The sequence below is a fragment of the Dama dama genome, chromosome 27 (genome assembly GCF_033118175.1).
Source record: "Dama dama isolate Ldn47 chromosome 27, ASM3311817v1, whole genome shotgun sequence".
Lineage (NCBI taxonomy): Eukaryota > Metazoa > Chordata > Mammalia > Artiodactyla > Cervidae > Dama > Dama dama.
The window spans coordinates 6,383,047-6,410,447 of record NC_083707.1 but is presented as its reverse complement, the minus strand read 5'-3'; the positions used below and the strand labels follow the sequence as shown (position 1 = coordinate 6,410,447).

The following is a 27,401-nucleotide window of genomic DNA, read 5'->3' as shown; positions in this document are numbered from 1 at the left end:
CACCCCACAAGAGCTCCGCTCTGGGGACCGTAGGTAACTCTACACACCAGGACTCGAGGGGCTTCTGTCCCTAGAGACGCCCCTGCTGGCCCCATAACCCCTCAAGTGTCTGCCTCTCAACGACTCTTTCAAGCATCTGCGACCCGCCCCATTCAGAAGCGCTCTGATTGGACAGCACGGCCTCTCTGCACACTCACAGCGCTAAGACCGCACTCAGCTTGCGGGCACGTAAAGACGGGGGCGCTGTCCCCCCCTGGCCCCCAAAGACTGGGCTTCAGAGCACGCGGAGGGAATGGGGGCCTCGGGAAAGGAGAGGACAGTGGTGGGGGAGGCACAGATGGGCTCCCCACGGGCTGCGGGACGGGGAGGGAGAGAGACCCGGAGCTGCTCCGGTGAGGGCGCCCCTGAATCCCGGTATTAACAGATTTCAGCTCTGCAGTTTCCCGGGTACCTAATGACACACCTGTACCGAGGGCCAAGGACCTCCGCGGCAGTGCTGTGCGGGGGCGGTCACACAAAGCCTAGCGCCCCTGATCACCTTGACCTTGCAGTTATCAGTCCTGTCCTAATAATGATGAAAAAGGGTTAGTCACTCAGTCATGCCCGACTCTTTGCGACCCCATGGACTGGGACTGTAGCGCACCAGGCTCCTCTGTCCATGAGGTTGCCAGGCAAAGGTGGGTTCCCATGCCCTCCTCCAGGGAATCTTCCCAACCCAAGGACTGAACCTGGATCTCCTGCATTGCAGGTGGATTTTTCTTTCTTTCTTTCTTTTTTTTTTTTTTTTTTTACTGTCTGAGCCACCAGGGAAGCCCATATGAAACAAAACCAGTTAGCAACCCTGAAAATGGAACCAGTCACTGCAGTAACTCAGTGCTGACCAGCCGCCTGCAAGGAGAATGAATGAGCTGGACAGTGGGACTGAGGCATTCACCCGGCAAGTGGGGCAAAGGGATGACAGGATAGAAAACAGAAGATCGAAGACAGCTGGAGGGCAGATGAGATATGAGAGACCCCAGCTGTAGTAGGAGTCCCAGAAAAAGAGTCAAGAAAACTGCAGGGAAGTAATGTGGGCCTATAGGGTAGGGGTCCCGAAGGAAAAGAATCCAGCGAGGCTTTTTGACAGGAGAGAAGCCGTTTTTGCCCAAGTCATTTTGGGATCTAAGCTTGACCACAATGCTCTGAGTAATTCGTGATCTTGCGGGAACAAATGATCATCATCGGGCGAGAGACAGAACAATAGCAAAGACAAGGAGTCAGCTGTAAAGACCCCCAGGTCTGCTTCAGTGGTACAGATTAGCCCAACGTGCTCCACCTCCAGACCAACTGGAATCTGAGCAATGACAATATTGACCTTTTCTAACCCTCATGACTTCAATCATCTGTCAACTACCTTTGCCCCAGTTCTCTGCTGAATTCTGCTCTGTTTCAGCCCCTTCATTAAGATGCACGTACCCTTAGCTTAAAACTCCCCAAGTATCTCTGTTCCGGGCGACACTACTTTGAGAAAGATCCCTTAAGTGTTCTCCTTATTTGTTGCAAGTGATAAACCTTCCTCCTCCTGTCCTTTGACTGGTGTGTTATTTTTGGCTTGATCCCCACCAAGAGGTGGCCCCAGTGCTGGTATCCCAACTGCCTGTGTGCAGTGTGAGGCATCACCTCTGGGTCTGGGAATGAGGTTCAGCTGAGCTCTCCTGAACATTCACTGGAAGGACTGATGCTGAAGCTGAAACTTCAATACTTTGGCCACCTGATGCGAAGAACTGACTCCTTGGAAAAGACCCTGATACTGAGAAAGATTGAAGACAGGAGGAGAAGGGGACGATAGAGGATGAGATGGTTGGATGGCATCACCGACTCAATGGACATGGATTTGAGCAAACTGCAGGATACAGTGAAGGACAGGGAAGCCTGGAGTGCTACAATCCATGGGGTCTCAAAGAATCGGACACGACTGAGCGACTGAACACCAACAACAAGCTCTCCTCTGGGGTGAAACTCAACCACGAGAAGGAGGAGAAACTGGCGGCTCCTGGGACTTCCTGGGGAGGCCTGATCCTTGAAACTGCTCCTTGGCCCAGAGCCTTGTCCAGGCTTCCCCCTTGAGAGCCCCGCCCGCACGGGCTTGCTGAACTGGTTCATCTCTGCAGGAGTCCTTGGCTCAGTTCAGAGCCTGCAGGGGAATGAACAGAATCCAGCAAAGCTGGCTTGTTTGGTTTGGAATTTTTATTCTTTAATCCTCTCATGATGAGATTAAACTAGGCTAATAAAGCATTTTTTCTGTATCATAAAATTCACCAAAGCAGACACAGGTAGAGCAATAGCTGTAAAACATCACGTGGGACTCTGAAAGACTTGGTAAGTAGCATTCTGGGCATCCAGGTGAACCCTGGCACTAAAGTTGCTTATGGGCAGAAAAGGGTTTGTCTAATGGGCTGTCGTGTATACACAGGGGAGCCACCCTTGGTCCCTGGCTGTGTTGGGGGGGAGTGGGAGGCGAGAATGCTTTCATTTTCTATTCTTTATGCTGCTCAACACGAGAAGCTAATGACAACCCAGCCTCCTCCTGAAATGCCTGATGTTTTCCTGGCAGGAGATAGAGAAGCGACATTGGCTGAGGCAGCCCAGGGGCATTCCAAAGCCGCTGTCTGCGAAGCACATGGTTCATCTTTCTCCCCAGTTGTTGACTGGAGCCAGGAGAGAGCAGAGAGACCCCCGAGGCTTGTGTCCATGGTGGGGAGAGGCTTTGAGGAAGTGAAGCTCGGTTGATGGGTGGAGAATGGTCACCACAGAGGTGTGGCCGGGACTTCAAGAACTCGGAAGTCCTTAGGTTTAAATGGACGCAGCCCAGGGGCGCCCGGAACTCTGGTCCCGTCTCAGAACACCCAGCTGGAGTCTCCAGGAGCCTGCAGAGCAGCCCAGGGCCGGCCCCACCGGGAGGACACTAGGGCCTGGGCATCAGCTCCGCTCCCGGACCCCCGCCCGCACCTTCTTCTCTCCAGGGACTCCTTTCTGCCAAGGCCAGGCCAGGGCTGCCCTCTCTCAGGCCCAGGGTTTTGTGGGTGACTCGTTCAGGTCAAGCATGACTATGACAGAAGGCTCAGGAGGAGAGATCCACCCGGGGTCCTAAAGGCGAGATGAGCGCCCAGGGCCGGCCTCCGCGGGCCTGATGGCAAGTGGAAAGGGGAGGCAAACCGAAAGGGAAAGGGCAGACGACAGGAAAACGCGCCCGGGTGAGGGCTGAGGGTGCAGGCCCTGCGCGCAGGACCCGGTCTCGGAACAAGCCAGTCCTCCGCGCCCCTCCTTCTCCAAGTGCTCTGGGAGTCACCATCGAGGTTTTTCCCTTCCTCTCCCGTGGCTTCCTTTTCCTTTTCAGATTTTCCTTTCACATTTCACTGGAGAGGAGCAGCAGATAATTTTTTTGTAAGGGAAACTGGATGAAAAATAAAAATAACAGTTCAGCCGTTCATTTAGATGGCTCAGCTGTAGAAGCTGGCCTCCTGGGCGTCCTCACCGTCCCGCCGCGGCGGGTCCCCGCAGCCCCGGCTCCAGGCTCTGCCCGCCCCCGACGCGGGACCCCGAGGCGCCCGGAGACTCGCTCCCGTCGGGTGAGCTGGGAGCAGAGGCGAGGCCGCGGCTCCGCGGCGCCGTCTGCCGGGCCAAACGCGCCTTGCGCCCGCGGAGAAGCGCGGCTCACCGCGACACCCACTGGACCCTCTCCGCAGCTTCCTCTGTACACATTTCTCATACTTAGTAACACATTTCTATTGAGGAATGGGTGCTTACATTCCTGATTGTTATCTTGATGACAACTGTATTGCAACATGACTCATTTGCAATATGACTCATGAACTCACAGTGTGCAGTTCAGTGGTCTTTCGTGAATTCAAGATTGATCAGTCACTGTCACAGTCAACTTTAGAGCATTCTCATCGCTGGAGAAGATCCCCCAGCTCATGAGCAGGCTTAGCCCCGCCCCCACACACACCCCACACCCCCAGTCCTCCCAGCCCTAGGCTACCACCAACCTACTCTTGTCTCCGTTTTTACCTATTCTGGACATTTCATGTAACTGGACAAATGCAAAGTGTAGCCTTTTGTTTCTTCCAGCTCAGGCACATTGTAGCACATGTCAAAACCTCATCTGTCTTCACGGCTGAGTAATATTCTGTTGTGTGTCTCCACCACATTTTGTCTGTACAGTCATTCATTGCTGGTCGTTTGGGTTTTTGTCTCCACCTTTGATACAAACAATGCTGCAGTGAACATGTACACGTTTTCCGGTGGACGTGTATTTTCATCCTTCTTGGGCATGCAGCTAAGAGTGGAACTGCTGAATCGTACGGTGGCTCTGTTGAACCGCTGAAGGACACTGCCAGACTGCTTCCCAAGGCACTTGTGCCACCTTACATCCCCACCAACCATGCACAAGGCTTCTGGTTTTCCCACACCCTCGCCAGCCCTTGTGGTCATCTGACTTGTTGGTTTTAACCATCCTGAGTGGTGTGAATTGTTGCCTCATTGTGGTTAATCCGAGTTTCCTGGTGGCAATGATGTCGAGCATCTTTTCACGAGCTAGTGGGCCATTTGTGCATTCTCTTTGAAGTATCTATTCAAATCTTTTGCCCATTTAAAAAATTAGGTTAAATTGTCTTTTATTGTTGAGTTGTAGTAGTTCTGTATCTTCGAGACTCAAGTCCTCACCTTCACTCTTTGGGTGCCTGGAATTGGAGGCCAAGGGAAGAAGCAGCCTGAACCTAAGATGTTTCTGAAAAATAAAATCTATTTCAAAACTGTACAGAACCAATCCGGAAGGAAGCGGAGAAAGATAATTAGCTTCATTCTCAACCTGGAAGCTCTACTCAGTTCTGGGCCTGTTTTTTTCTGCTCTGCCCCTAGCCTGGAATCTTCTGTGGGGGTAGAAGGAAGACCAGGGGCTCATGGGTTGGGGTGGGGGGAGGTAATGGGGTCTCAGACGAAGGAAGACCATGGGTCGGGGGCTCCCAGGCAGAGACCGTGGCCAGCAGTGTCTACATGCTTGCCAGTCCTGCCATGCTATTTATCAGATCAAATCTTGTAAAGCTTCTTAGAGTATTCTGACCTCAGGAGTGGATGGCACGAAGCCCTACAACACTGCGCAGGATTTTAGTCCGTCCTTACAAAATATTCCTTCTGGTAAAGTGAATAATCACCCAAAGAAATTTTGTTGCTGTTTTATTTTTAAATTAATATTATTAACTCACACCTTTCTCTCTTATAAACACTGTCCTTGACACCTGGGATGTAGGAAGCTGATTTAACTTTTCAGGAAGTGACCCCATGTGTGTGCTGCCACTTCAGACAACTGTCTGACTCTTTTGTGACCCCACGGACTGCAGCCTGCCAGGCTCCTTTGTCCATGGGATTCTCCAGGCAAGAATACTGGAGTGGGTTGCTGTGCCCTCCTCCAGGGGATCTCCCTGACCCAGGGATCAAATCCCCTGGGTATCTCTTACATCGTCTGCATTGGCAGGCAGGTTCTTTACCACTAGCACCACCTGCAGGAAGCCCCTGAACCCATAGGAAAGATTGTATTAGGAAAAGAACAGAAGAATCTTGCTTAAAGACAAGTTTGTTAACTTGGTTTCTGTCTTACTAAAATTCTCTAGCATTGCAAAGGAAGTGTTTGGGAAAAACTGTAGCAAAAAATACATCTCCTGTTCTATTCCCTTATGTTATTTCAGTTCAAAAGATGGAAAGCACCTGTGTCGGATAACATTAACTTTATTGAAGCACTTTAGAGATGGAAAGTCCTAAACCTTGTCCTTATTTTAAATGATCCCCCTGCTGTCGCCCACTTGCAGGTGGCGTCTCTCCTTGCTTCCCTGCTGCTGCTGGTCGGAGGCATGTTCTCCGCGTCCACCCCACCCCCTGGGCCGCTGGAGAAAGTCTTCCAGTACATTGACCTCCATCAAGATGAATTTGTGCAGGTAAGAGAGCTGACAGGCGCCGAACACTTGGACAGTGCACTTTGGGAAGCTGGGAGAATTTGCTGGGAGATGTGGATTTTTTGTTTTTTTCTTTTTTGCCTGACAACTTGCTGTTCAGTCACTAGGTCGTGTCCGATTCTTTGTGACCCCATGAACTGTAGCCTGCCAGGCTTCCCTGTTCTCCACTGTCTCCGGGAATTTGCTCAAGTTCATGTCCATTGAGTCAGTGATGCTATCTAACCATCTCATCCTTTTCCTGACAACTTAATTCCATTTAAAATGCCTGTGGCTCCTCATTGAATTAAAATAGTCAATGTTGGTTAGATTTAGGTAAGAGATCCCTCCTGGCCGTTCCTCCTGAAAGGGGGCATTCCCAGCACATTTGCTCTGGGTCTGTCCGTTTCAGGGATGCCCGGCAAGCTCTGGTGAGTCCATGTTTACCCTGGACCATCCTCAGATGGCCCATCCTCCCCTCTTCTTCAGAGGGTCCCTCACCGAGGTCCTCTCCACCCACAAACCTGCCTGAAACGTCCCCGTTACACCACCAGCTGCCACAGCAGCTGTAAGTCCAGACAGAGTCCTGTCAAGCTCATGGCAAGGCTGTCTGTTTTGTAGCCCACATGCACTATGTACTTTACTCCCTCCTTTACGATTCTCTGCTTCATCCTGACACGTGGCCATCTGCACGTGGTGTGGGCACGTGTGTGGGGGGAGAGACATGGCAAGTGGGGGCCAGGGGGAGAGGGAGGCCTGGGGAGCAGGAAGTCATGGGGGTTGGGGGCGCTGGACCCACCGTCCCACCTGGCACACCCCTCTCCTTCTGCTGGCTCTCCTACCCGCCCACCCCAGCACACCCCACCCGCCTCCACCACCAGGAATACCCTGAGCTCCCAACACTGTGTCTGGCACGGGATGCATGGTCAGTGTCTGCTCACTGGACCAACCAGCCCACGTCAGAAACATTATTGTGCAAACAGACTGAACCCCCCGTGTTCATACTAAAGTACTAGCTGAATCTCCAAGCTGCTGGCCCTGAGCTGGGCCTTCATGGGCTCCTTCCTTGTGGGGGCGTGTTCACTTGACGGAAATGCCTGTTGGGCTTTCACAACTTTCCTGGGGTGTTGTCCAGTGTAGTGGGGAGAGAAGAGAGAGGTGAGTCAGGGACCCACAAGGGGTGTTCATGGGAAGCCGAGTCCTCAAGCGGGTGGCCAGAGGCTCTCAGTTCAGAAGCTAGCTGGGTGACGGGGACGGCCCTTCCATGGGGGCCGAGGCCTGGGGGGCCCAGGTCCAGGATTTAGAGGCAGGCTCCTCCATCCATCCTTCCCCCAGGCTCCTGTTCTCACCTCCAGCTGGGTCTCCAGGTCAGAAGAGAGGACCCGGGGTTCCTGCAAGACACGCCCAGGGGATCAGACATAATGACCCCCCACACTAACCACCTGTCGATTTGCCCCCAGACGCTGAAGGAGTGGGTGGCCGTCGAGAGCGACTCGGTACAGCCGGTGCCCCGCCTGCGACGAGAGTTGCACCGGATGGCGGGCCTGGCTGCGGACCGGCTCCGGGGCCTGGGAGCCCGCGTGGCCTCGGTGGACGCGGGCTTTCAGCAGGTGCCGGTGCCCCCGCCTCCTGCCTCGGCCAGGCTCCCCTTCCTGGGGCCAGGATGGGGCTTCCCTGGGCTCCCCAGGGCTTCCCAGTGTCCCTGCCCGCCCCATCGTCTCCAGTCCCAGTGAGGCTGTGGCACTGGCTTCCTGTCCTGCCGGACCGAGGGGCAGATGGGGCAGGTGAAGGGGGCACGTGAAAGCCCCTCACCCGTGCTGTTCATGTCCTTCATGTGCCTTGCGTTTTGCCCAAGGGCCCTCTCCCTTAAGCGCAAATGCCTCCTTAAAGGAACCGACCTCTCAGAATCAAGGTTCCCTTCTGCCTCTCGGGGGAAGGTCCCTGGAGGAGGGCGTGGCGACCGGCTCCTGTGTCCTTGTCTGGAGAATCCCATGGACAGAGGAGCCCGGCGGACCACAGTCCGTGCAGTCACAAAGAGTCAGACACGACCAACACAGGGACACACACACTCACACACACACACACACACACACACACTGTCTCATACACACACTCACACACATACACAGTCACGCACACACATACTCACACACACATACACACAGTCACACACACACACACAGTCACACACACACTCACACACACATAGTCACGCACATACACACAGTCATGCACACACACACACATACACAGTCACACACACACATACTCACACACACATACACACAGTCATGCACACACACACACTCACACACACACTAACACACAGTCTCATACACACACTGTCTCACACACACACACAGTCACGCACACACACACACTGTCTCATACACACACTCACACACACACAGTCACGCACACACACACACTGTCTCATACACACACTCACACACAGTCATGCACACACACATTCTCACACAGTCATGCACACACACACTCACACAGACACTCACACACACAGTCACACACACACACTGTCTCATACACACGCTCATGCACACACACACACACACTCACACACACTGTCTCATACACACACTCTCACACACACACAGTCACGCTTGCACACACACTCACACATACACAGTCACACACACACTCTCACACACACAGTCACGCTTGCACACACACTCACACATACACAGTCACACACACACACTCACACATACATAGTCACACACACACACAGTCACACGCACACACACACTGTCACACACACACACTCACACACACTGTCTCATACACTCACACACATACACAGTCATGCACACACACTCACACACACTGTCTCATACACACACTCACACAGAGTCATGCACACACACATTCTCACACAGTCATGCACACACACAGTCTTGCACACACAGTCACACACACACACACACTCACACAGTCATGCACACATACACACTCACACACAGTCAGGCACACACACACATACACACTGTCTCATACACACACTCACACACACAGTCATGCATACACATACACACATACACACAGTCACGCACACACACACTCTCATGCACACACTCTCACACACACATTCACACACACACTCACACACACATACACACAGTCATGCACATACACACTCTCACACACTCACACACAGTCATGCACACACACACTCACACACACAGATAGTCACACACACACACTCACACACACTGTCTCACACACTCTCACACACTCACACACACACATACTCACAGTCATGCACACACATACACACAGCCACACACACACTCACACACACACATACACACACTGTCTCACACACACTCACACACACACATACTCACAGTCACGTGCACACATACAGTCACACACACACTCACACACTCACACAGTCATGCACACACACACTCACACACAGTCTCTCACACACACTCTCACGCACACACATACATACTCACACACACATACACACTCTCACACACACACTCTCTCTCTCACACACACACACACGGGGGCACATGGACCTTTACTCAAACCTCCCAGTGTCCCCTGCTTCAGCGCTGACGTGTGTGCAAAGACTAGTCTCCAGGACTGCGTCTGCCTGCTTGGAGCTGGTGGAGTCTGAGTTCAGACTGAAGAGTGTGCTTAGTCACTCAGTCGTGTCTGACTCTCTGTGACCCCAAGGACTCTAGCCCACCAGGCTTCTCTGTCCATGGGATTCTCCAGGCATGAATAGTGAAGTGGGTTGGCATTTCCTCCTCTGGAGGATCTTCCCAACCCAGGGATCACACCTGTATCTCCTGCATCTGCAAAATTGCAGGCTGATTCTTTTACAGCCAAACCACTGGGAAAGCTCTCATATGGAAGAGCATGTTCAATTAAGTTTACTCTTGGTCAGTGTGTATCTGAGAAAGGACTTTACTTCTCATGATGTTTACATTAGAAGTGTCTTGTGGTACCCCCTTAAGAGTCAGATAAAAATAATGTGGCTCTCCAAGGACCAGGGGTAGAAACAGACTGCTAGTGCCATGTCTTTGAATTTTCTGGAAGAACTAAATAGTTATGTTTTATAAATATTATCCCTTTTCCTTCTGCAGCTGCCTGATGGTCAGACCCTCCCAATACCTCCCATCCTCCTGGCTGAACTGGGCAGTGACCCCAAGAAGCCCACGGTGTGCTTCTATGGCCACGTGGATGTGCAGCCTGCCAGACAGGAGGACGGGTGGCTCACAGACCCGTACACGCTGACGGAGGTGGACGGTCAGTGGCGAAGGATCGCTCACAGAGCTTAACGGTTTGAGATACAGCTCTGCCTCAGGTACCAGGTTTTACCTGTGGCTGTGAGGATTGGACAGATGCATAGAATGCACCAAGAATGCAGCGCTCTTGGTTCACCAGTTGGTTCAATGAAGCTGGTTTTCTTTCATTTGTGAAAGAAACTATGAGCTTTTGTGCCCCTGGGTGAATTAAGTCCCCAGGATGGGAGTTCTTGGGTTTTACATATTTTCTTTTCAAAAAACATCAAATGTAATTATACTTTATAAAGACAAGAAGAAGAAAGATTAATGGAGACACCTGTGCACCCTTTTTCTTTCCCCTGATAATTGTAAAATCTCAGAGTGAGAGGCTGAGTTACCTGATATTTTGCAACAAATCCTCAGGTCTTTCTCAATGAATTTGGATAAAAATAGCTAACTACTATTAAGGCCAAAGGGCTCTGTATATTTTCAATTAGCTTACATTTGTTGACTAGCATACTATTTGTATATAAGAAATAAAACTTTTTGAGTTCAGAGCAAGACTGCTGCCTAGAAAAAGAGAGAACCTGATTCAAGCAATTATCTGCAAAACTACTTTTGTTTTTGATTCCCTCACTCAACCTGGCAGAGGCATCAATGCTTTTCTGAAAATTCTTCCCCCGTTTTTAAAGGAAAACTTTATGGCCGAGGAACAACAGACAACAAAGGACCTGTTTTAGCATGGATCAACGCGGTGAGCGCGTTCAAGGCCCTGGACGAGGTTGGTGCTGGCTGCACTTGGGAGTGAGGACGGTGATGGTGATGATGACAGTGATGGTGATAGTGGTGATAGTGATGATGATGACAGTGATGGTGATGGTGGTGATGACAGGACAGGAAGGATGATGGTGATGGTGGTGATGGTGATGGAGAGGATGGTGATGGTGGTGATGACAGTAAGGATGATGGTGATGGTAATAGTGATGATGACAGTAAGGACGATGGTGATGGAGATGATGGTGATGGTGGTGGTGATGGTGGTGACTGTAGTGATGGTGACGGTGTTGATGAGGATGAGATGATGGTGATGTTGATGACGGCAGTAATGATGATGGTGATGGTGATAGAGATGATGGTGATGGTGGTGATGGTGATGGAGATGGAGATGATGGTGATGGTGGTGATGACAGTAATGATGATGGTGATGGTGATAGTGATGGAGAGGATGGTGATGGTGGTGATGAGGATGGAGATGATGGTGATGGTGATGGTGATGATGACAGTAATGATGATGGTGATGGTAATAGTGATGATGACAGTAAGGATGATGGTGATGGAGATGATGGTTATGGTGTTGGTGATGGTGGTGATGGTGATGGAGATGATGGTGGTGGTGATGGTGGTGATGGTAGTGAATGGTGATGGTGCTGATGAGGATGGAGATGATGGTGATGTTGATGACAACAGTAATGATGATGGTGATGGTGATGGAGATGGTGGTGGTGGTGGTGATGGTACTGATGGTGATGGAAATGATGGTGATGGTGATAGTGATAGTGGTGATGGTGGTGATGGTGGTGATGGTGACAGTAAGGATGATGGTGATGGTGGTGATGATGATGGAGATGATGGTGATGTTGATGACGACAGTAATGATGATGGTGATGGTGACGGTGATGGTGGTGATGGCAGTGATGGTGATGGTGCTGATAAGGATGGAGATGATGGTGATGGTGATGACAGTGGCTATGGCGATGGTGGGCTGTCCTATCTGGGGAGGACTGGGGTGGGGGGCTCCATCTCTGGGCACTGTGTCTACAGGAGAAACACAAGGCAAGTGGAGCAGCTCAGCCGTGCCCGAGGCTGAGATCCTTGATGCTGCTTCTCCCAAATCCTGTCCATTGAGCAGGCCCTGGCTTTGCTTCTGTTTTTTGCTGGAAGTGATTTCATCAGGTGCCAGAGACTCTCTCTCCTGAGAAGAAGCAGAAGAGAGAGTTTGAGTGCTCTCCACTTGACTGCTTTATCTCACTGAGGAAGACAAGCTTAATGAATCGGGACATCTTTCTGGCCGGGCCCTGTTGACCTGTTGTTCATGCGCTCCTCTAAATAAGCCCTTGGCTTCTTTCTTTCTCTTCAATTCTCTCTCTACTTTCTTGGTCTCTTTATCTTTCCTTCCTTCCTCACCAGTTTCCTCCTCTCTTTTTCTGTTCTTCTTCCTTAAGAAGAGGAAAACAATATTTATAAGTTTCTACGCATGTGTGCTAAGCTACTTCAGTCATGTGTGACTCTTGGGACTGTAGCCCTCCAGGCTCCTCTGTCCATGGGATTCTCTAGGCAAGACTACTGGAGTGGGTTGCCGTGCCCTCCTCCAGGGGATCTTCCCCTCCCAGGGATTGAACCCGAGTCTTTTATGTCTCCTGCATTGGCGGGCGTGTTTTTTGCCACTAGTACCACCTGGGAAGTGCTGCATACATAATATATAATCCTCCATTCATCCTGTCTGTATGAAGGTAAAAAGCTAGTTTGGTTTTTAAATTTCAGTTCTGAAACTTACATAATCACAAACAAAACGTATGAAGTCCTCATGGCCCTAAACAAATCAATTCATCTCTCCAAGCTTCACTTTCCTCATCTGTGATCTATGATTGATCGTTTCTATCACCAGGCTTATTGAGTGTATTAAGTGAAGTTACACGTATAAAGTTTCTCTGGTACCTGCAAGTACCAGGCCCTTTATGAGCACTGGCTTCTTGCTTCCTGGTTCCCTTCCATCCCCGTCCTGTCTTGTTCAGCGCACTTACATGTACACTTCTCTGGCTCATCTTACCAAGAGGCAGGGCGAGTATTAATACCCACCTCACATAAAGAAGTGGCTGTCACTCAAGAGGTGACGTGGCTAGTCCCCGGTCCCTTGGGTGTTAAGGGACAGAGCAGAGAGCCCTGGCTGCTGGTCTCAGATCCTTCTCTGACACTTAATAGCTACTGACTTGTATTTTATTAATCATATTTTGCCAGAAAATTCCAAGGCATTTAAACTGCTCCTTAGCAATTGTTTTCTAGCTAAATGTTAATAAAGAGCTTTCAAATATTAAAATTTCAGAACTTTAGCTTGACTTCCTAAGACACCTAGAAATATATTCAGGGAATGCACTGAGCAAATCTTTATCCCCAAATCCCCTTAACCAGCTAAGTGACCCAAGGTCACTTACTTTCTCAAACGTAATCCCCCACTCGGCCTGCCTTTGTTCACAGGGGTGAGTCAGCCTCACTCATTAGAACTAATTAGTATGTGTGTGCTGCCTCATCTGCACTGAATCACTTTTCAACCCCTACCGCTCCCATTTCGCCTCGTGTTCCAGGAAAAGCCATTGACCTCTCCTCTCCACGTGCCTCTCAAAGATATGAAGTTACACATTATAAAGATACAAAAAGATCAAAACCAAATGGGGGAAAGGCACATTGTAAAAATTTTAAAGACGCCCTAATATTAACTAGAGAAAACCTCAAGTTCCATTTTGCTGCAAGATCAAAGCCTTTGAATAAGTTAAAAGGCAGATTGAGCTCATAGCTGAAAAATAACAGATACTTGAAATAAAAATTATCCCGAGGCTTAAACATTAGACAGCCTTTCAAAGGAAAGAGCTCTCATTTATCATGCTCAGGATTATGAGGACAGAAAAGAGACTTGGAATGGAGTAACCCTTCTGGAAAAAGTCCTCTTGGAGAGAGGAAGGATAGGGCCTCTCTGCAGGGCCGAAAGGAACCCTGTATTGTGGACACAGCCTTTTCTTTAGGACCGCCCTCCCAGATCCTTGGTCACCAACATGAGTTTCCTGCCTCACTGGCCATTACCTTGGTTCCCTCACAACCTGAGTTAAAACTGCTTCGTTGTAAACAGAGCTTGTGGGAATGTGTGTAACAGTGCAGTGTATTTATGTTACACACAAACACATCCTGGGTTTTCAAAACATGAAGGGCAAGGGGTCCACTCTTTCCTGCAGCATGATTTGCCCCATCGTTAATGCAGGATCTCCCGGTGAACGTCAAATTCCTCATCGAAGGGATGGAAGAGGCCGGGTCTCTAGCCCTGGAGGAACTTGTCCGGAAAGAAAAGTCTGGGTTCTTCTCGAGTGTGGACTGCATTGTGATTTCGGACAACCTGTGGATTAGCCGGAGGAAGCCGGCGCTCATCTATGGGACGCGGGGGAACAGCTACTTCACTGTGGAGGTACCTGCCAACCATGGCCGTCAGGGAGGTGGGGGTGTCCACGCAGGGATCCTGGTGGGAGGATGGAGCAGATGCTGACCTGGGTGCTTGACCTGGTGGGAGGAATCACAGGGTCTCGGGACTGGGGGACGTCCATGAAGCCCCCCAACAGTGAATGCATGTGCTTTGTCCATGTTTCTGGAGTCAAGAGGCAGAGGGGCTTGTGGCCAGGGGAATGGAGGAGAGATGCCGGGGCCAGAAGGAGGGATAAGAGCATGGGATCCCAGAGGAGCAGTACCAGCCCAAGGGCTGTGTTCACATTGCTGCTTGAGGAGGCGGAGGGCTTAAGAGAGTAAGTGAAGGATTCATCTGGCAGTGCTGTGAGATGGCGGGGCAGGGAAGGGCCAGCCAGGCAGGAAGGCTGAGAGGGAAGGAGCTGAAAACGATTAAAACACACACACACACCCCCAAACTCATTAGAAGTTGGGAGCTGGTTGGACACGGTGTGCACAGGAGGAGGCCAAGTTCATGAAGGGGATGGAATCACAGGTCCGCAGCCCTCCTGGAAATGACCGCTGTGGGAGGCATCTGTAGAAGACATTCCCTTCCAAACCTCCTCCAGTTCAGCAGCTGGGAGCATGCCAAAGTATTAAGTACCAAAGAAACAGAAGCCTTAGGTCTTGTGGGTGGGTCCAAGGTTAGACCTCGAGGGATGAGCGCTTAGACCGTGGAGCCCGTGAGTGAGTGAGTGTGGGTCTCACTCCAAGTGCAGAGGAAGGAGGCTCAAGGGATGAGCGCTGAGACCGTGGAGCCCATGAGTGAGTGAGTGTGGGTCCCACTCCAAGTGCAGAGGAAGGAGGCTCCAGGCTCGCATCGGGGTGAGCAGACAGAAAAGCAATTATTAGAAGAGACAAGGAGACCTGTCCTGCAGGCAAGAGAGAACAAGCAGAAGGAAGTTTCTTGGAGAATTTCTCTGGAAGGAGGGCTGAGTAAGAGCTGGGGTGAAACCAAGAGGGAGACAGCTCCGTGAACATCGCCACGGCCCAGGGTCGGGGGGTGGCTGGTGGTCTGGGACACAGCACTGCTGGAGGCGAGGCTGGGGGCGAAGCCAGTTTCAGGGGAGCCAGTGGGACATGAAGCCCCACGTCATGTGAGAGAAACACGGCGGGGGTGTCAGCTGACCCACCCGAGTCCTGAGGGCCGCCTGGGCGGGTCTGGTGCCAGGTGAGGGCTCTTGTCGAGTGGCCACGGGGGGAGCAGCTGCCTTCCCTTTGCCTGTCTTGCAGGTGAAGTGCCGGGATCAAGATTTCCACTCGGGGACCTTTGGTGGGATCCTCAATGAACCCATGGCGGATCTGGTCGCTCTTCTCGGTAACGTCCTCTTTCACTTTTTAAGCCTCAAGGAATCTGCTAACGTGGTTCTTCTGGACTTGGCCCTTTCCTGCTCGGTTTCAGGCCAGCCCTGAATAAGGGCGGAACAGAGGAAAACCTAGGGCTTCCCTGATAGTTCAGTTGGTAAAGAATCCACCTGCAACGCAGGAGACCCCAGTTTGATTCCTGGGTTGGGAAGGTCTGCTGGAGAAGGGATAGGCTACCCACTCCAGTATTCTTGGGCTTCCGTTGTATCTCAGCTGGTAAAGAATCTGCCTGCAATGTGGGAGACCTAGGTTCGATCCCTGGGTTGGGAAGATCCTCTGGAGAACAGAAAGGCTACCCACTCCAGTATTCTGGCCTGGAGAATTCCATGGACTCTGTAGTCCATGGCGTTGCAAAGAGTCGGACACGACTGAGCGACTTTCAGAGGATAACCTAAAGCTCCTGAGGCTTATTACATCCATGTTATTTATTTCCAAGGATTGAAACCCTCTCTCAACCCACCCCCTTTTCATTTACTGGGTGTCACAACACATCTGGCCGTCCTCGGGGACGATGGTGGACAGACCCTTCCGGAAAAGCATCCAGAGCCGTTGCCCAGTCTGCCCGCGCCTCTTGGCTTCTGTCCACGGGTCCCCAGGACCCCACGTGGCCCAGGGACACCAGTGAGTCTGTTGCAGCGTCGGGGAGCCCTTCTGGGGCCCGAGAGTGGCTCTTGTCTGACACTTGGAAATGAACTGTCCGAGGAGACACACATGCTGACCGAGCAAGAGACTTCACTGGGAAGGGGCCCCCGGGGGGCCCGCGGCAGGGTTAGGGACCCAGGAGGACTCTCTGTCATGTGGCTCGAGGTCCTGGGTTTTATGCTGATGGGATCCGTTTCCGGGTGGTCTCTGGCCAATCACTCTGACTCAGGGTCCTTCCTAGTGGCACAAGCATCACTCAGCCGAGGTGGGTGCCAGCAAGCAGAATCCTGGGGGGGTTGGTAGGATGGATGAGTGGCATCTCCGTTTGACCTTTCCTGTAATTCTTCTGGTTGGTGGTGGCTTGCTGATTCCGCGTTCCTTACCAGTACGTCCTGTCGTAAAACAGCTCATGCAGATGGTGACTATGCTGGCTGGCCTGGGTGGGCGGTTTCAGTCAGTGTTTCCCCTACAAGTTTGCTCGCTGCCCCCCACCCCTCATCCCTGACTTCTCTGGTGTGGGCCTGGGGAATGCAGGTGAATGTAAGTGTGTGTGTGTGTGTGTGTGTGTGTGTGTGTGTGTGTGTGTGTGTGTGTGTGTCTGTGTCAGCCTGCTCACCCGCCTGACTCACTGCAGCTCTCACCTACACCTGGACAGCCCAGCAGTCAGGTGGATCGTGGAGCTGAGGGAAGCTACATCTGCAGAGTGACTTGCACAGTCCTGGCAGGGACTCTGCACGTGCTGTAGTAACGTGTTGCTGTTGTTCACTCAGTGATGTCCAACTCTTTGTGACCCCATGGGCTGCAGCACGCCAGTCTTCCTGGTCCTTCACTATCTCCCGGAGCTTGCTCAAACTCATGTCCCTTGAGTCAGTGATGCCATCCAACCATCTCATCCTCTGTCATCCCCTTCTACCTTGACCTTCAATCTTTCCCAGCATCAGGTCTTTTCAAATGAGTCAGTTCTTCGCATCAGGTAGCAAAAGTATTGGAGTTTCAACTTCAGCATCAGTGCTTCCAGCAAATATTCAGGGTTTATTTCCTTTAGGATTGACTGGTTTGATCTCCTTTCAGTCCAAGGGACTCTCAAGGGTCTTCTCCAACATCACAGTTCAAAAGCATCAATTCAAGTCATAATTTGCTTCTTTTTTTAAAGAGAGGTTTTCAGGTTAGACAAGCTTCAGACCCCACAACATCTGGATCTTTCTCACCTGGATAAAGTTTAACTTTGTGCAAATTTCAGAACAAGCCCCTTTGGGCAAATGGCCAGAAAGCATTCCAGTATTCTTGCCTGGAGAGTCGTATGGACAGAGGAGCCTGGAGGGCAAGGTCCATGGGGTCACAAAGAATTGGACAGTACTGAAGCCACCTAGCACGCATGCACCCTCTCTGGGGATCAATTAGCAAAGACCCCTGCTTTTCACGCCTTGACACAGCACTACCTCACCCTACACACTCACACCCCAGTGGCCTGGGGCCTCCCCTAGGAAACCACCAGCCCTCCGGCAGACCTGCTGAGCAGTCGACCCCCAGTCTTCAGCGTTACTTTATTCTAGTGCATCCTGCTCCTTCATTACCCAATGAAATAGCGAAATCCATCTACTGTCTGTGCTCTATCTTCTGTCTGCCTATTCATCTATCACCTATTTTTTAAGGCCTTCTAGTTTTCCTACAATATAACTCTTGGACAGTATTTTCCATGCTTGATGGTTTCAGACAGAAAATAGCGAGCCGTTTTTCTTTAAAGTGTTTAAATTGTTTCCAGAAGAATTCAGATAGCATACAACTTAATATTTTTGTTTTGCAGGGTAGGGGGAGACAAAATAATCTCTGTTTTACCAGACTCATCCTCCGCTGCCTCCCTGCATGGAATGCGTGGCATCCCTGCATCTTTGGGACTGCATTTAGAGGTCTCCCCACCCGCCCCAGGCACTACTGCCTCACTGCATCCTGGTAGACTGTGGTTTCACCCAGACCTGGAATTCCATTCAGCCCTGCCAGGGCACAGTCTCTGCTAGAAAAAGTCCCACTAGGGTCCTGAACAGGATGAAAAGCACATGTTTTCACTTTGTTTTTGAAACAAATCAGATACTTACCCCCCCCAGCTGGCATGGGGAAGTCCGCTTCCATCCCAAGAAAACAGAGATTTACAGGACTGGGCCCCCGGGGCATTTCTGCTGGAGGAAGTGGTGAGCTGCTCGGATCACAGCCTCAGGTCTCAGATGTCTGTTTGAATCACCCCTGCCCCACTCAGGGGTAAGGTCTGACCGCACCAGCTAAATGGGCACCATGACCCGGACCCTGGGCATCCTGGCCTCTGCTGCCCTTGGCGTTTCAGACACACGTGTCCGTTCTCACCACTGACTGCGCCGCCCGCCCTGGCTGGCCCCACAGGCTGGCCCAGGTGGTCCCACCGCTGGTTCCCTACCTGTGTTTTTCCGGCTGCGTTACCAGCAGGTCTGTCTGCCACTCACCTCTGTCCTCGAAGACGAGCCTGGCAGGGGAAGTTTAGGTTCAGGGACACTAAAGACTCAATGACTGTGTCACTGGTGGGACTTCTAAGTTTGGTGCTGTTTTCATCAGGGTGACAGAAGTTCAGTTCAGTTCAGTCGCTCAGTCGTGTCTGACTCTTTGCGACCCCATGGACTACAGCACGCCAGGCCTCCCTGTCCCTCACCAACTCCTGGAGTTTACTCAAACTCATGTCCATTGAGTCGCTGATACCATCCAACCATCTCATCCTCTATCGTCCCCTTCTCCTCCCACCTTCAATCTTTCCCAGCATCAGGGTCTTTTCCAATGAGTCAACTCTTCCCATCAGGTGACCAGAGTATTGGAGTTTAAGCTTCAGTATCAGTCCTTCCAATGAACACCCAGGACTGATCTCCTTTAGGACAGACTGGTTGAATCTCCTTGCAGTCCAAGGGGCTCTCAAGAGTCTTCTCCAACACCACAGTTCAAAAGCATCAATTCTTCAGTTCTCGGGCTTCTTTATAGTCCAACTCTCACATCCATACATGACCACTGGAAAAACCATAGCTTTTGACCAGACGGACCTTTGGGGGCAAAGTAATGTTTCTGCTTTTTAATATGCTGCCTAGGTTGGTCATAGCTTTTCTTCCAAGGAGCAAGGGGAGACAGAGGCAGATTGTAAATCAGTTACAGCCAGTCCAAGTCTGTCGGTGCCCAATTTATTTTTGACTTCAATTTTACTAGTGAGATTGCATCATTTATTTGATATATGATACTCCTTATTGGGCTAAATGAGGGGAATTCATAACTCAGGACCCTCAGGGGCTGATAAGCACACAGCATCTACAAGTACATCCCTGAAGAGCAGTTACGGTTGTATTTGTTTATAATGAATGTATATTATATAATAGGGTCTTTGATTTCTTCTTTATAATGAATATTTGTTCTTTAATGGTACCTGCGTTACAGTTTTTGCCTTATGAGCTATGGGGCTTTGGTGAAGCAGATTAACAGGCCAGAAACAGTCATGTCCATCCTAAGGCTCCTCTCCAGGGCTAGGACCCCGAACACCTATAACGGCCCCCGCGCCCGCCCCCGCGTGTCTTGTAGGCAGCCTGGTGGATGAGTCTGGCCACATCCTGGTCCCTGGGATCTATGAGCGCGTGGCCCCTGTTACAGAAGAGGAGAAGAGGATGTACGAGGCCATCGACCTGGACGTGGGCGAGTTCCGGAGCAGCAGCCAGGTTAAGAGGCTCCTGTTTGACACCAAGGTAGGTCACGCCTCGGCGGGAAATCCAAAAGAGGAATGCTGAGAACCCATGCTTTCCCAGTGCCTGGTTTGCCATGCGCTGCCATTCTGCACATCTCAGAGCTGGGAGCACGGGCTCATAAGGGCAGCTTTCCCTTTCAGGGTCCCGTCCCAGGGGCAAGATCAGCCGGCCCTTTTCCTGGGGTCCGTCCAGCATGGGCCTTGGGCGGCCTGACTCACAGCCGCGTGTTTCTAGTCAGTTTATGAGACTCAACCCCATGCCAGCCCTCAGCCAGTGAGTTGAGCTTCTTGTCTGTTTAGAGGTTGGGATTGGCTGAGATTATTTCAGTTCCAAGATCCTGAATTTTTTTTTTAATTAAAAAAAAAGACAAAACTAGAGCTTTAGGGTTTAATCTGTAAATTCTCCATCACTGCCTCAGTGTAGTAAATAAGCCCACAGCCAAAAGCATTGGCTACTGGCAAATCTGGGCTTCCCAAGTGGTGCTAGTGGTAAAGAACCTGCCTTCCAGTGTAGGAGAGATAAGAGACATAGGTTCGATCCCTGGATTGGGACGATGCCCTGGAGGAGGGCATGGCAACCCACTCCAGTATTCTTGCCTGGAGAGTCCCACAGACAGAGTAGCCATAGGATCGCAAAGAGTCAGACACAACTGAAGTGACTGAGCACTCACTGGCCAGTTTAGATTTCTTCGTTTTCCCTTCTACTACTCCTCCTTTTAAGAAACAAAAGCCCGCTTGCCCCTCCAGTTTATGGGTCACTCTGGCTGGTTCCTGGGGGGGAACCTCCCGGGGAGGGAGGGACCCTGAGCAGAAGTGGGGAGTTTGTTATCACGAAGTATATCTGTTCGCTCAGACTGGCTTTCTGGGGGCCACCGGCTCAAAGGTCGGCAGATTTCTTTGAAGGCTTCTGGAAAACAAAATGCATTTAGCACACAAGTTGTCACTGGAATGACTGGGGACAGAAATTTATAATCGAACCCCAGTTCTAACTGCAGACTTCAGAGCTGGCGTGATGAGGGGCTGTGGTTGGCGGAAGCAGCTCGGGCAGGTCTCGGGTCCTTGGGGAAGCCCACCCATACTGTCATCCAGGCCCATCTCAGTAAGGTGATAATTAGCCTGTCGTGAGCAGTGTTGCAGGCGTACAGACACTGGTGAACGCGCGATACCACTCGACCGGGTTTTAATGAAATATTCTTCTCTGTAATAAATGATTTTATCTCATAGGAGGAACTTCTAATGCACCTGTGGAGGTACCCATCTCTTTCTATCCATGGGATTGAGGGTGCGTTTCATGAGCCTGGAGCCAAAACAGTCATTCCTGGCCGAGTCATAGGAAAATTCTCCATCCGGCTAGTGCCGCACATGGATGTGTCTGTGGTGGAGACCCAGGTAAACGCGTGCCGTGTTCTCTGCCCGCGCCCGAGTGCCACACACCACAGTGTAGGGGCAGTTCAGTTGTTAGCACTGAAGTATCATTCTTTTCTCCAGTGGAAAAGGGACTGGAACAAACATCAAGAAACTGATAGAAATTTTTGTTTGGTGAAAATCTCTCTGCTCAATTATATGCAATTACAGTAGTCAGATAAGTGACCATTTGGAGTTGGAGTGATGGGAAATTTTTAAAGAGCAAATGGTAGACATGAAGGCAAGATTGGTTTTCCATCCAGATGGAGCAGCTAACTGCCCACGGCTGGATTGAGCCGGAAAAATCTGCATCCGCAGTCATCAGTTTGTCTGAAATCCACTCTCTGAACGCAGCCATTTTAATGACAACGCTATCTGGCGGGAGTTCAGTGTCTCAATTATCCACCAAGTGTCAGTTCACTCAATTTTAACAGAAAGTAGACTCTGAATAAGTGCGCTCAGGAAAAACCTCATCCCATCCCTTTCTGTCCCTGTGTCCTGTCCCTTTTATTGTTGATCGCATCCACACACTCCCTCCCCCTCCTCCCTCCCCTCCCCCCCTCCCCTCCTCCCAGCTCCTCCCTCCTCTCCTCCCTCCTTCCCTTTTTCGTACTTACTGTCCCTCTTTCTGTAACTTACAGATTCCAGGAGGGCGGGCCCAACCTGCTTTTGCTCACAGCTGTGACCAGCTGGGTGCTGACCCAGCACACGTGACAGATGTCCACTGACATCTGCTGAAGCCAAAAGTGGAAGGATTTTTTGTTCTGTTTTTGCCACGTCACACGGCCTGTGGGATCCCAGTTCCCTGACCAGAGATTGAACCCGGGCGCTCGGCAGTGATAGTGTGGAGTCCCAACCCCTGGACCCCCAGGAGTTCCCTGGAAGGACTATTTCAGAGTCTGAAGTTACTCTTGGAGGAGTTCCCTAGTAGCAGCTAACAGAACCGAGGGGAGAGAAGGACACTGATGGCCAGGCTCCTTCACAGCTTAGCTCAGAACTGCTCCCACTTCTGGGAAATTTCCAAATGTATGATGTTCCCCAAATAGTCATGAAGGTACTGATAAGTCCAGAGGGCAATCAGTCATCAGATGAAGTTATACTTGCATTATGTTTCATAACTAGCAAAATTCCAAATAACCAGATGCTAACAGACATCGTGCTGAGGAGGGGTTGGGGCGGGGCTGGCCTTGGAGAGTCTAGGGGAGGAAGGGGAGTGAGACCCAGTGTTGCTCCCATCGGATGAAACCCGCCGCTCACCCCCGAATCTTGGAGGGCCTGCTCACTCCAGGCCGGCCCTCCGGAAGAACTCAGGCAAAGCCCAAAACACTCAAAATTTGTCGGGTTGAGGTTTAATCAAGTTTCCAGATGAAAGACGACTGTGCATTCATGGTATGAGAGAATTACTTGAAGGTTTCTCTTACACCTGAAAATGTTACCTTTCAGGTGAAGCAGCATCTTGAATACATATTCTCCAAAAGAAACAGCTCCAACCAGATGACTGTTTCCATGGCACTAGGACTGCACCCGTGGATCGCAAATATTAGCGACCATCAGTATCTTGCAGCAAAAAGAGCCATCAAAACAGGTTGGACTTAAGATATTTTGAGTTGCCAGTTTACCGTGGGGGGTGGTGTCTGGTGGAGCAGTGGATAAGGCAGGTAAGGTTAAAACCTCAGCATCATTGTCCTTTTCCTATGGGCTGTATTACCATGCACAATGCTCTGTCTCATGAGTCTTCTCTATTACCTTCCCCATTTTATAAATAAGGCCTGAAGAGACAAAGTAATTTGCTGAAGGGCACCCAGCTATTAGTGGAAAAGCCAGCATTTAAGCTCACACCAGGAGACTTGAATTTTGGGGAAAATTATGGACTTGAAAACCTCCAGTTCTCATGGAAATGATGGGAGTGTGGAGTTAGCCGCTCAGTCATGTCTGACTCTTTGCGATCCCATGGACTACAGCCTACCAGGCTCCTCTGTCCATAGGATTTTCCAGGGAAGAATACTGGAGTGGGTTGCCGTTTCCTTCTCCAAGAGGTCTTCCTGACCCAGGAAATGATGACTAATATTGTAAAACATCCTTTTAAAGGCACAGCTAAAGCTGCATGAAAGTAAAGGAAATCCTCTGGGATTAAACATGAAGCAGCTAAGATTTAGTGGAATGAGCAAGCTGACACCAGGCTGCCTGGAGGGAATTTGCTCTTCCTGGTCACAAGGCGCTGTGGGTATTAATGGTCTCAGGGCATCAGGAAGCAGAAAACGAGACCCTCTACATAAGGCAGGGCATTCTCCAGGAGCCAGGCTCACCCTGGAGGGGTGTGTGTATGTGTCAGCTTGACCCTCCTTGCTTGGGTTTTGGGTGAACACAGGGTCCCCCCATGAGAATGTTTAACCATGGACCCATCTTGACATGGGTTTGGGTCTCTATTCCCACCATGTATGGTCTTGTTCTTCTGAAGTCCTTGCTGGACTGCCTGGCTGGTGCAAACAGCCCCAAGGCAGGAACGAGCTTCCATTGAAGCAGCTTCCTGGATATGAGCTCCTTATACAAAATCACAAAACACACGAGAAACTCAATTCCAGCCCATTTGAATCTAAACCCAGTGGTCCTTCTCCAGAGATGGGGAGTAGCTTTATTTGTAATTTCCTCCATGGTGCCTCTTTCGATTTTTGTATTGACAGGATCCTGTGAGTGGTGAGCAGGGGACACGTGTCTGGGCCCTGGCTGCTGGGGGAGAAGGAATAGCCAGCCTTTTACAAAATGAGGGGCTCTCCTAAAAGCGGGGGTGGGGGCCCTTGGGGGTCTGTCCAAATGTGAGACGGGAAGACACTGATACTTGTTTATATGGATCCAAGTGCTACATTACAGAGGGGCCTTGGGGCACTCCCCTAATGATGGCCAACTGGAACTTGGAGTCCAGACCTCCTTGGAGCCCTCACTCTCTATCAGGATGGTCAGTCCAGGGACACAGACATTAACCATCAGAGGACAAGTCCAAGACTTAGAGCTACATAATCATCCCCACTGCCAAGTGAAGAAAAGAGGAAGAAGGGTTAGCATGATAAAGGAACTGCCACTGAAGAGAGGCATGTGATTGAAATGTCGAGACCTGACCTACTGTTGCAGGGAAGCTTAGGGCCTATCTGTGTGCTGGACCATTCTGCTAACAACGTCCACTGTCTTTATTCACCTTCACACCTTGCTCTGTGGATGAGAAAGTCCTGGGGCAGATTGTCTTCTGTGACTTTGCTTCGTTGTTCATTCCTGCTCTGTCACCAGCAACTTGTCCTCTAGCCTGGAAGGTCTGAACTCATCTTTCTAGACCTTAGGATATCCATTAATACTATTTCCTGAAGTACCTTGAAAGTTGAGTACACAAACACTGAGAAATTCAGGTGACAGTTGAGTACAGCTATTTACTTATATGTTGATTACAAATAAAAATAAAAACAAAAGAAGTCCCACTTTCCCAATAGTTAATTCATGTAGCAACCATAAAAGTGGGTACACCATCTTGTGGTGTTTAGCTTGTTTAGCTCCTGCTAAAAAAGCAGGACTTCTTCCAATCGTGAGAAAGCATCAGACAGAGTTAATCGGGGGGACATTTTACACAACAGCCAATCAGCAGTCTACAAGAGGGTCCAGTTCATGAAAGTCAAAGAGAGGCGTGAATCTGTCACAAGCCTGAGGAGACTCAGAAGTGATGACAAAATGCACTGTGGGAGTCTGGGCTCAATCCTGGAACAAAAAAAGGGGAAACGTGGTAAAATTCCATTCAGGCCTGAGTCTAGCTATTAATAACAATGTTACCCAATGTTAATTTCCTATTGTTGATAACTGTACAGCGGTTCTATGATAAAGTTAGGGAAAGTAAAGGATACATGGGAACTCTGTACTAATTTTTGCAACTTTTCTGTAAGTATAAAATTCGTTCAAATTTAAAAACATTTAAAACTATATTTAAATTTTTTTAAACATGTATTTATTTTGGACTGTGCTGGGTCTTTGTTGCTGCTAGGATTACTCTTTAGCTGTGGTGGGAGTACTTTGCACAGTGGTAGCTTCTGCCGTGGTGGGGAATGAGCTCCAGGAGAGCAGGCTCTAAAGCAGAGGCTCGGTAGTTGTGGCCTCTGGGCTCTGTTGCTCTGCGATGTGTGGGATCATCCTGCACCAGGGATTGAACCCATGTCTCCTGCGTCAGCAGGCAGATTCTTTACCACTGAGCTACCAGAGAAGCCCCTAAAAATAATTTTTTAAAAGTACATAACTGTAAAGAAGACAACTATGGTTTTCTTCTTGACTCTTTCGATGATTTTAGAATATATATTATGTGGAATCAAGAAGCTTTTTATCCTAAGTATCAAATTTTTAATGATTTTTTTAAAAAGAAAAGACAAAGTAAGCAGTACATTTGAGGAGATTGCTTGGGGGTGGTCTTGCCATTGTTTTATTCACATGCCTGCCTTTCCTGCATTTCAGTGTTTGGGACAGAGCCAGATATGATCCGGGATGGGTCAACCATACCCATCGCCAAGACCCTCCAGGACACCACCCAGAAGAGTGTGATAATGCTGCCGCTGGGTGCTGTGGATGATGGAGAGCACTCTCAGAACGAGAAGATCAACAGGTGAATGGACCCCGTGGGCGCTGGTGCCTCCCTGCACAAGCCTGGGGTCTCCACGCTGGTGACCCCAGACAGGCTGCATCCTCTAGTTGGAATGTGCATCATCAAGGCTTCCTGTTTAAATTATAGACCCGTTTTCCTCTGTCATTTGAGCAGGAGTAACAGTGTCTCTTATTTCTTTTGTTAGGTGGAACTACATACAGGGATCCAAATTATTTGCTGCCTTTTTCCTAGAGATGGCAAAGCTGCGTTCATCATGGTAGAAACCTTCCAGTCTCGGTCTGAACTGCTAACAGATTCCCCTTTCACATGACCCTGGGCAAGAACAGAATCTAAATATCCAGAGAATTTTGCTCTCAAAAATAATGTTTCCCCTCCCATTTTAGAGTGTCCCTGGACTTTTGGACCAGTAATAAAATATTTCCGAGGCACAGACATTGGATATGGTTTAATGTCGCTGCTGCACGCCTTTCTGAAGTCACAGCCACCTTGGACAAGTTGCTTTCCCACGTCCTGCTGCAGTCCTCTCTGGCTTGGGCTTGCAGTGCCCTTCAGGGTGAGGACAAGCCTCTGACTATGTTCTCTGCTTGCAGTTCCATTGGTGTGATCCCAGTTTGTGCTCCAGGCCTCTAAGTGCTCAAGAGACACAATCATTCCGCCCACTGACTGTCCATCCTATGTCACCCTTGCACTTACCATACGTCCCCTTTCTCTTGTTGATAAATGTGTTGGTCTCCTGCACTGACTACTATGATTCCCCTGTGGGTTCCCTGCTAGAGGAGTTACTAAAACGTGTTCATGTGCTAAGCTGCTTCAGTTGTGTCCAACTCCTTGTGACCCCATGGACTGTAGCCCACCAGGCTCCTCGTCCATGTGATTTCCCCAGGCAAGAATACTGGTGAAAGTGAGTTACTCAGTTGTGTCTGACTCTTTGTGACCCCATGGATGGTATAGTCCATGGAATTCTCCAGGCCAGGATACTGGAGTGGGTAGCCATTCCCTCTCCAGGGGATCTTCCCATCCCAGGGATCGAATCCAGGTCTCCCGAATTGCAGGTGGATTCTTTACCAGCTGAGCCACCAGGGAAGCCCAAAAATAAGAGTCTCAGGTGGATTGTAAATAACACACCACCCTACCTCCCCCTA

General features: G+C 50.2%; 1 protein-coding gene across 1 annotated transcript; it reads left to right on the top strand.

Moving 5' to 3' along the window:
• Window positions 1-2,184: 2,184 nt before the first annotated feature.
• On the top strand, window positions 2,185-26,994 carry CNDP1 (carnosine dipeptidase 1). The gene is made up of 12 exons (XM_061130772.1): window positions 2,185-2,358; window positions 5,844-5,969; window positions 7,424-7,573; window positions 10,082-10,244; window positions 10,915-11,003; window positions 14,250-14,450; window positions 15,716-15,800; window positions 20,069-20,229; window positions 21,453-21,617; window positions 23,076-23,217; window positions 26,112-26,259; window positions 26,444-26,994. Exons 2-12 carry the CDS (start codon window positions 5,886-5,888, stop codon window positions 26,517-26,519), a joined length of 1,464 nt encoding a protein of 487 aa, XP_060986755.1. The 5' UTR covers window positions 2,185-2,358; window positions 5,844-5,885; the 3' UTR covers window positions 26,520-26,994.
• The last annotated feature ends 407 nt before the right edge of the window (window positions 26,995-27,401 follow it).

Coding starts and splice junctions, on each gene's coding strand:
- CNDP1 (XM_061130772.1), top strand. CDS start 5,886: ATGTTCTCCGCGTCCACCCCACCCCCTGGGCCGCTGGAGAAAGTCTTC. Junction 23,218..26,111: donor AAAAAGAGCCATCAAAACAG/GTTGGACTTAAG, acceptor CCTGCATTTCAG/TGTTTGGGACAGAGCCAGAT. Junction 26,260..26,443: donor CAGAACGAGAAGATCAACAG/GTGAATGGACCC, acceptor TTCTTTTGTTAG/GTGGAACTACATACAGGGAT.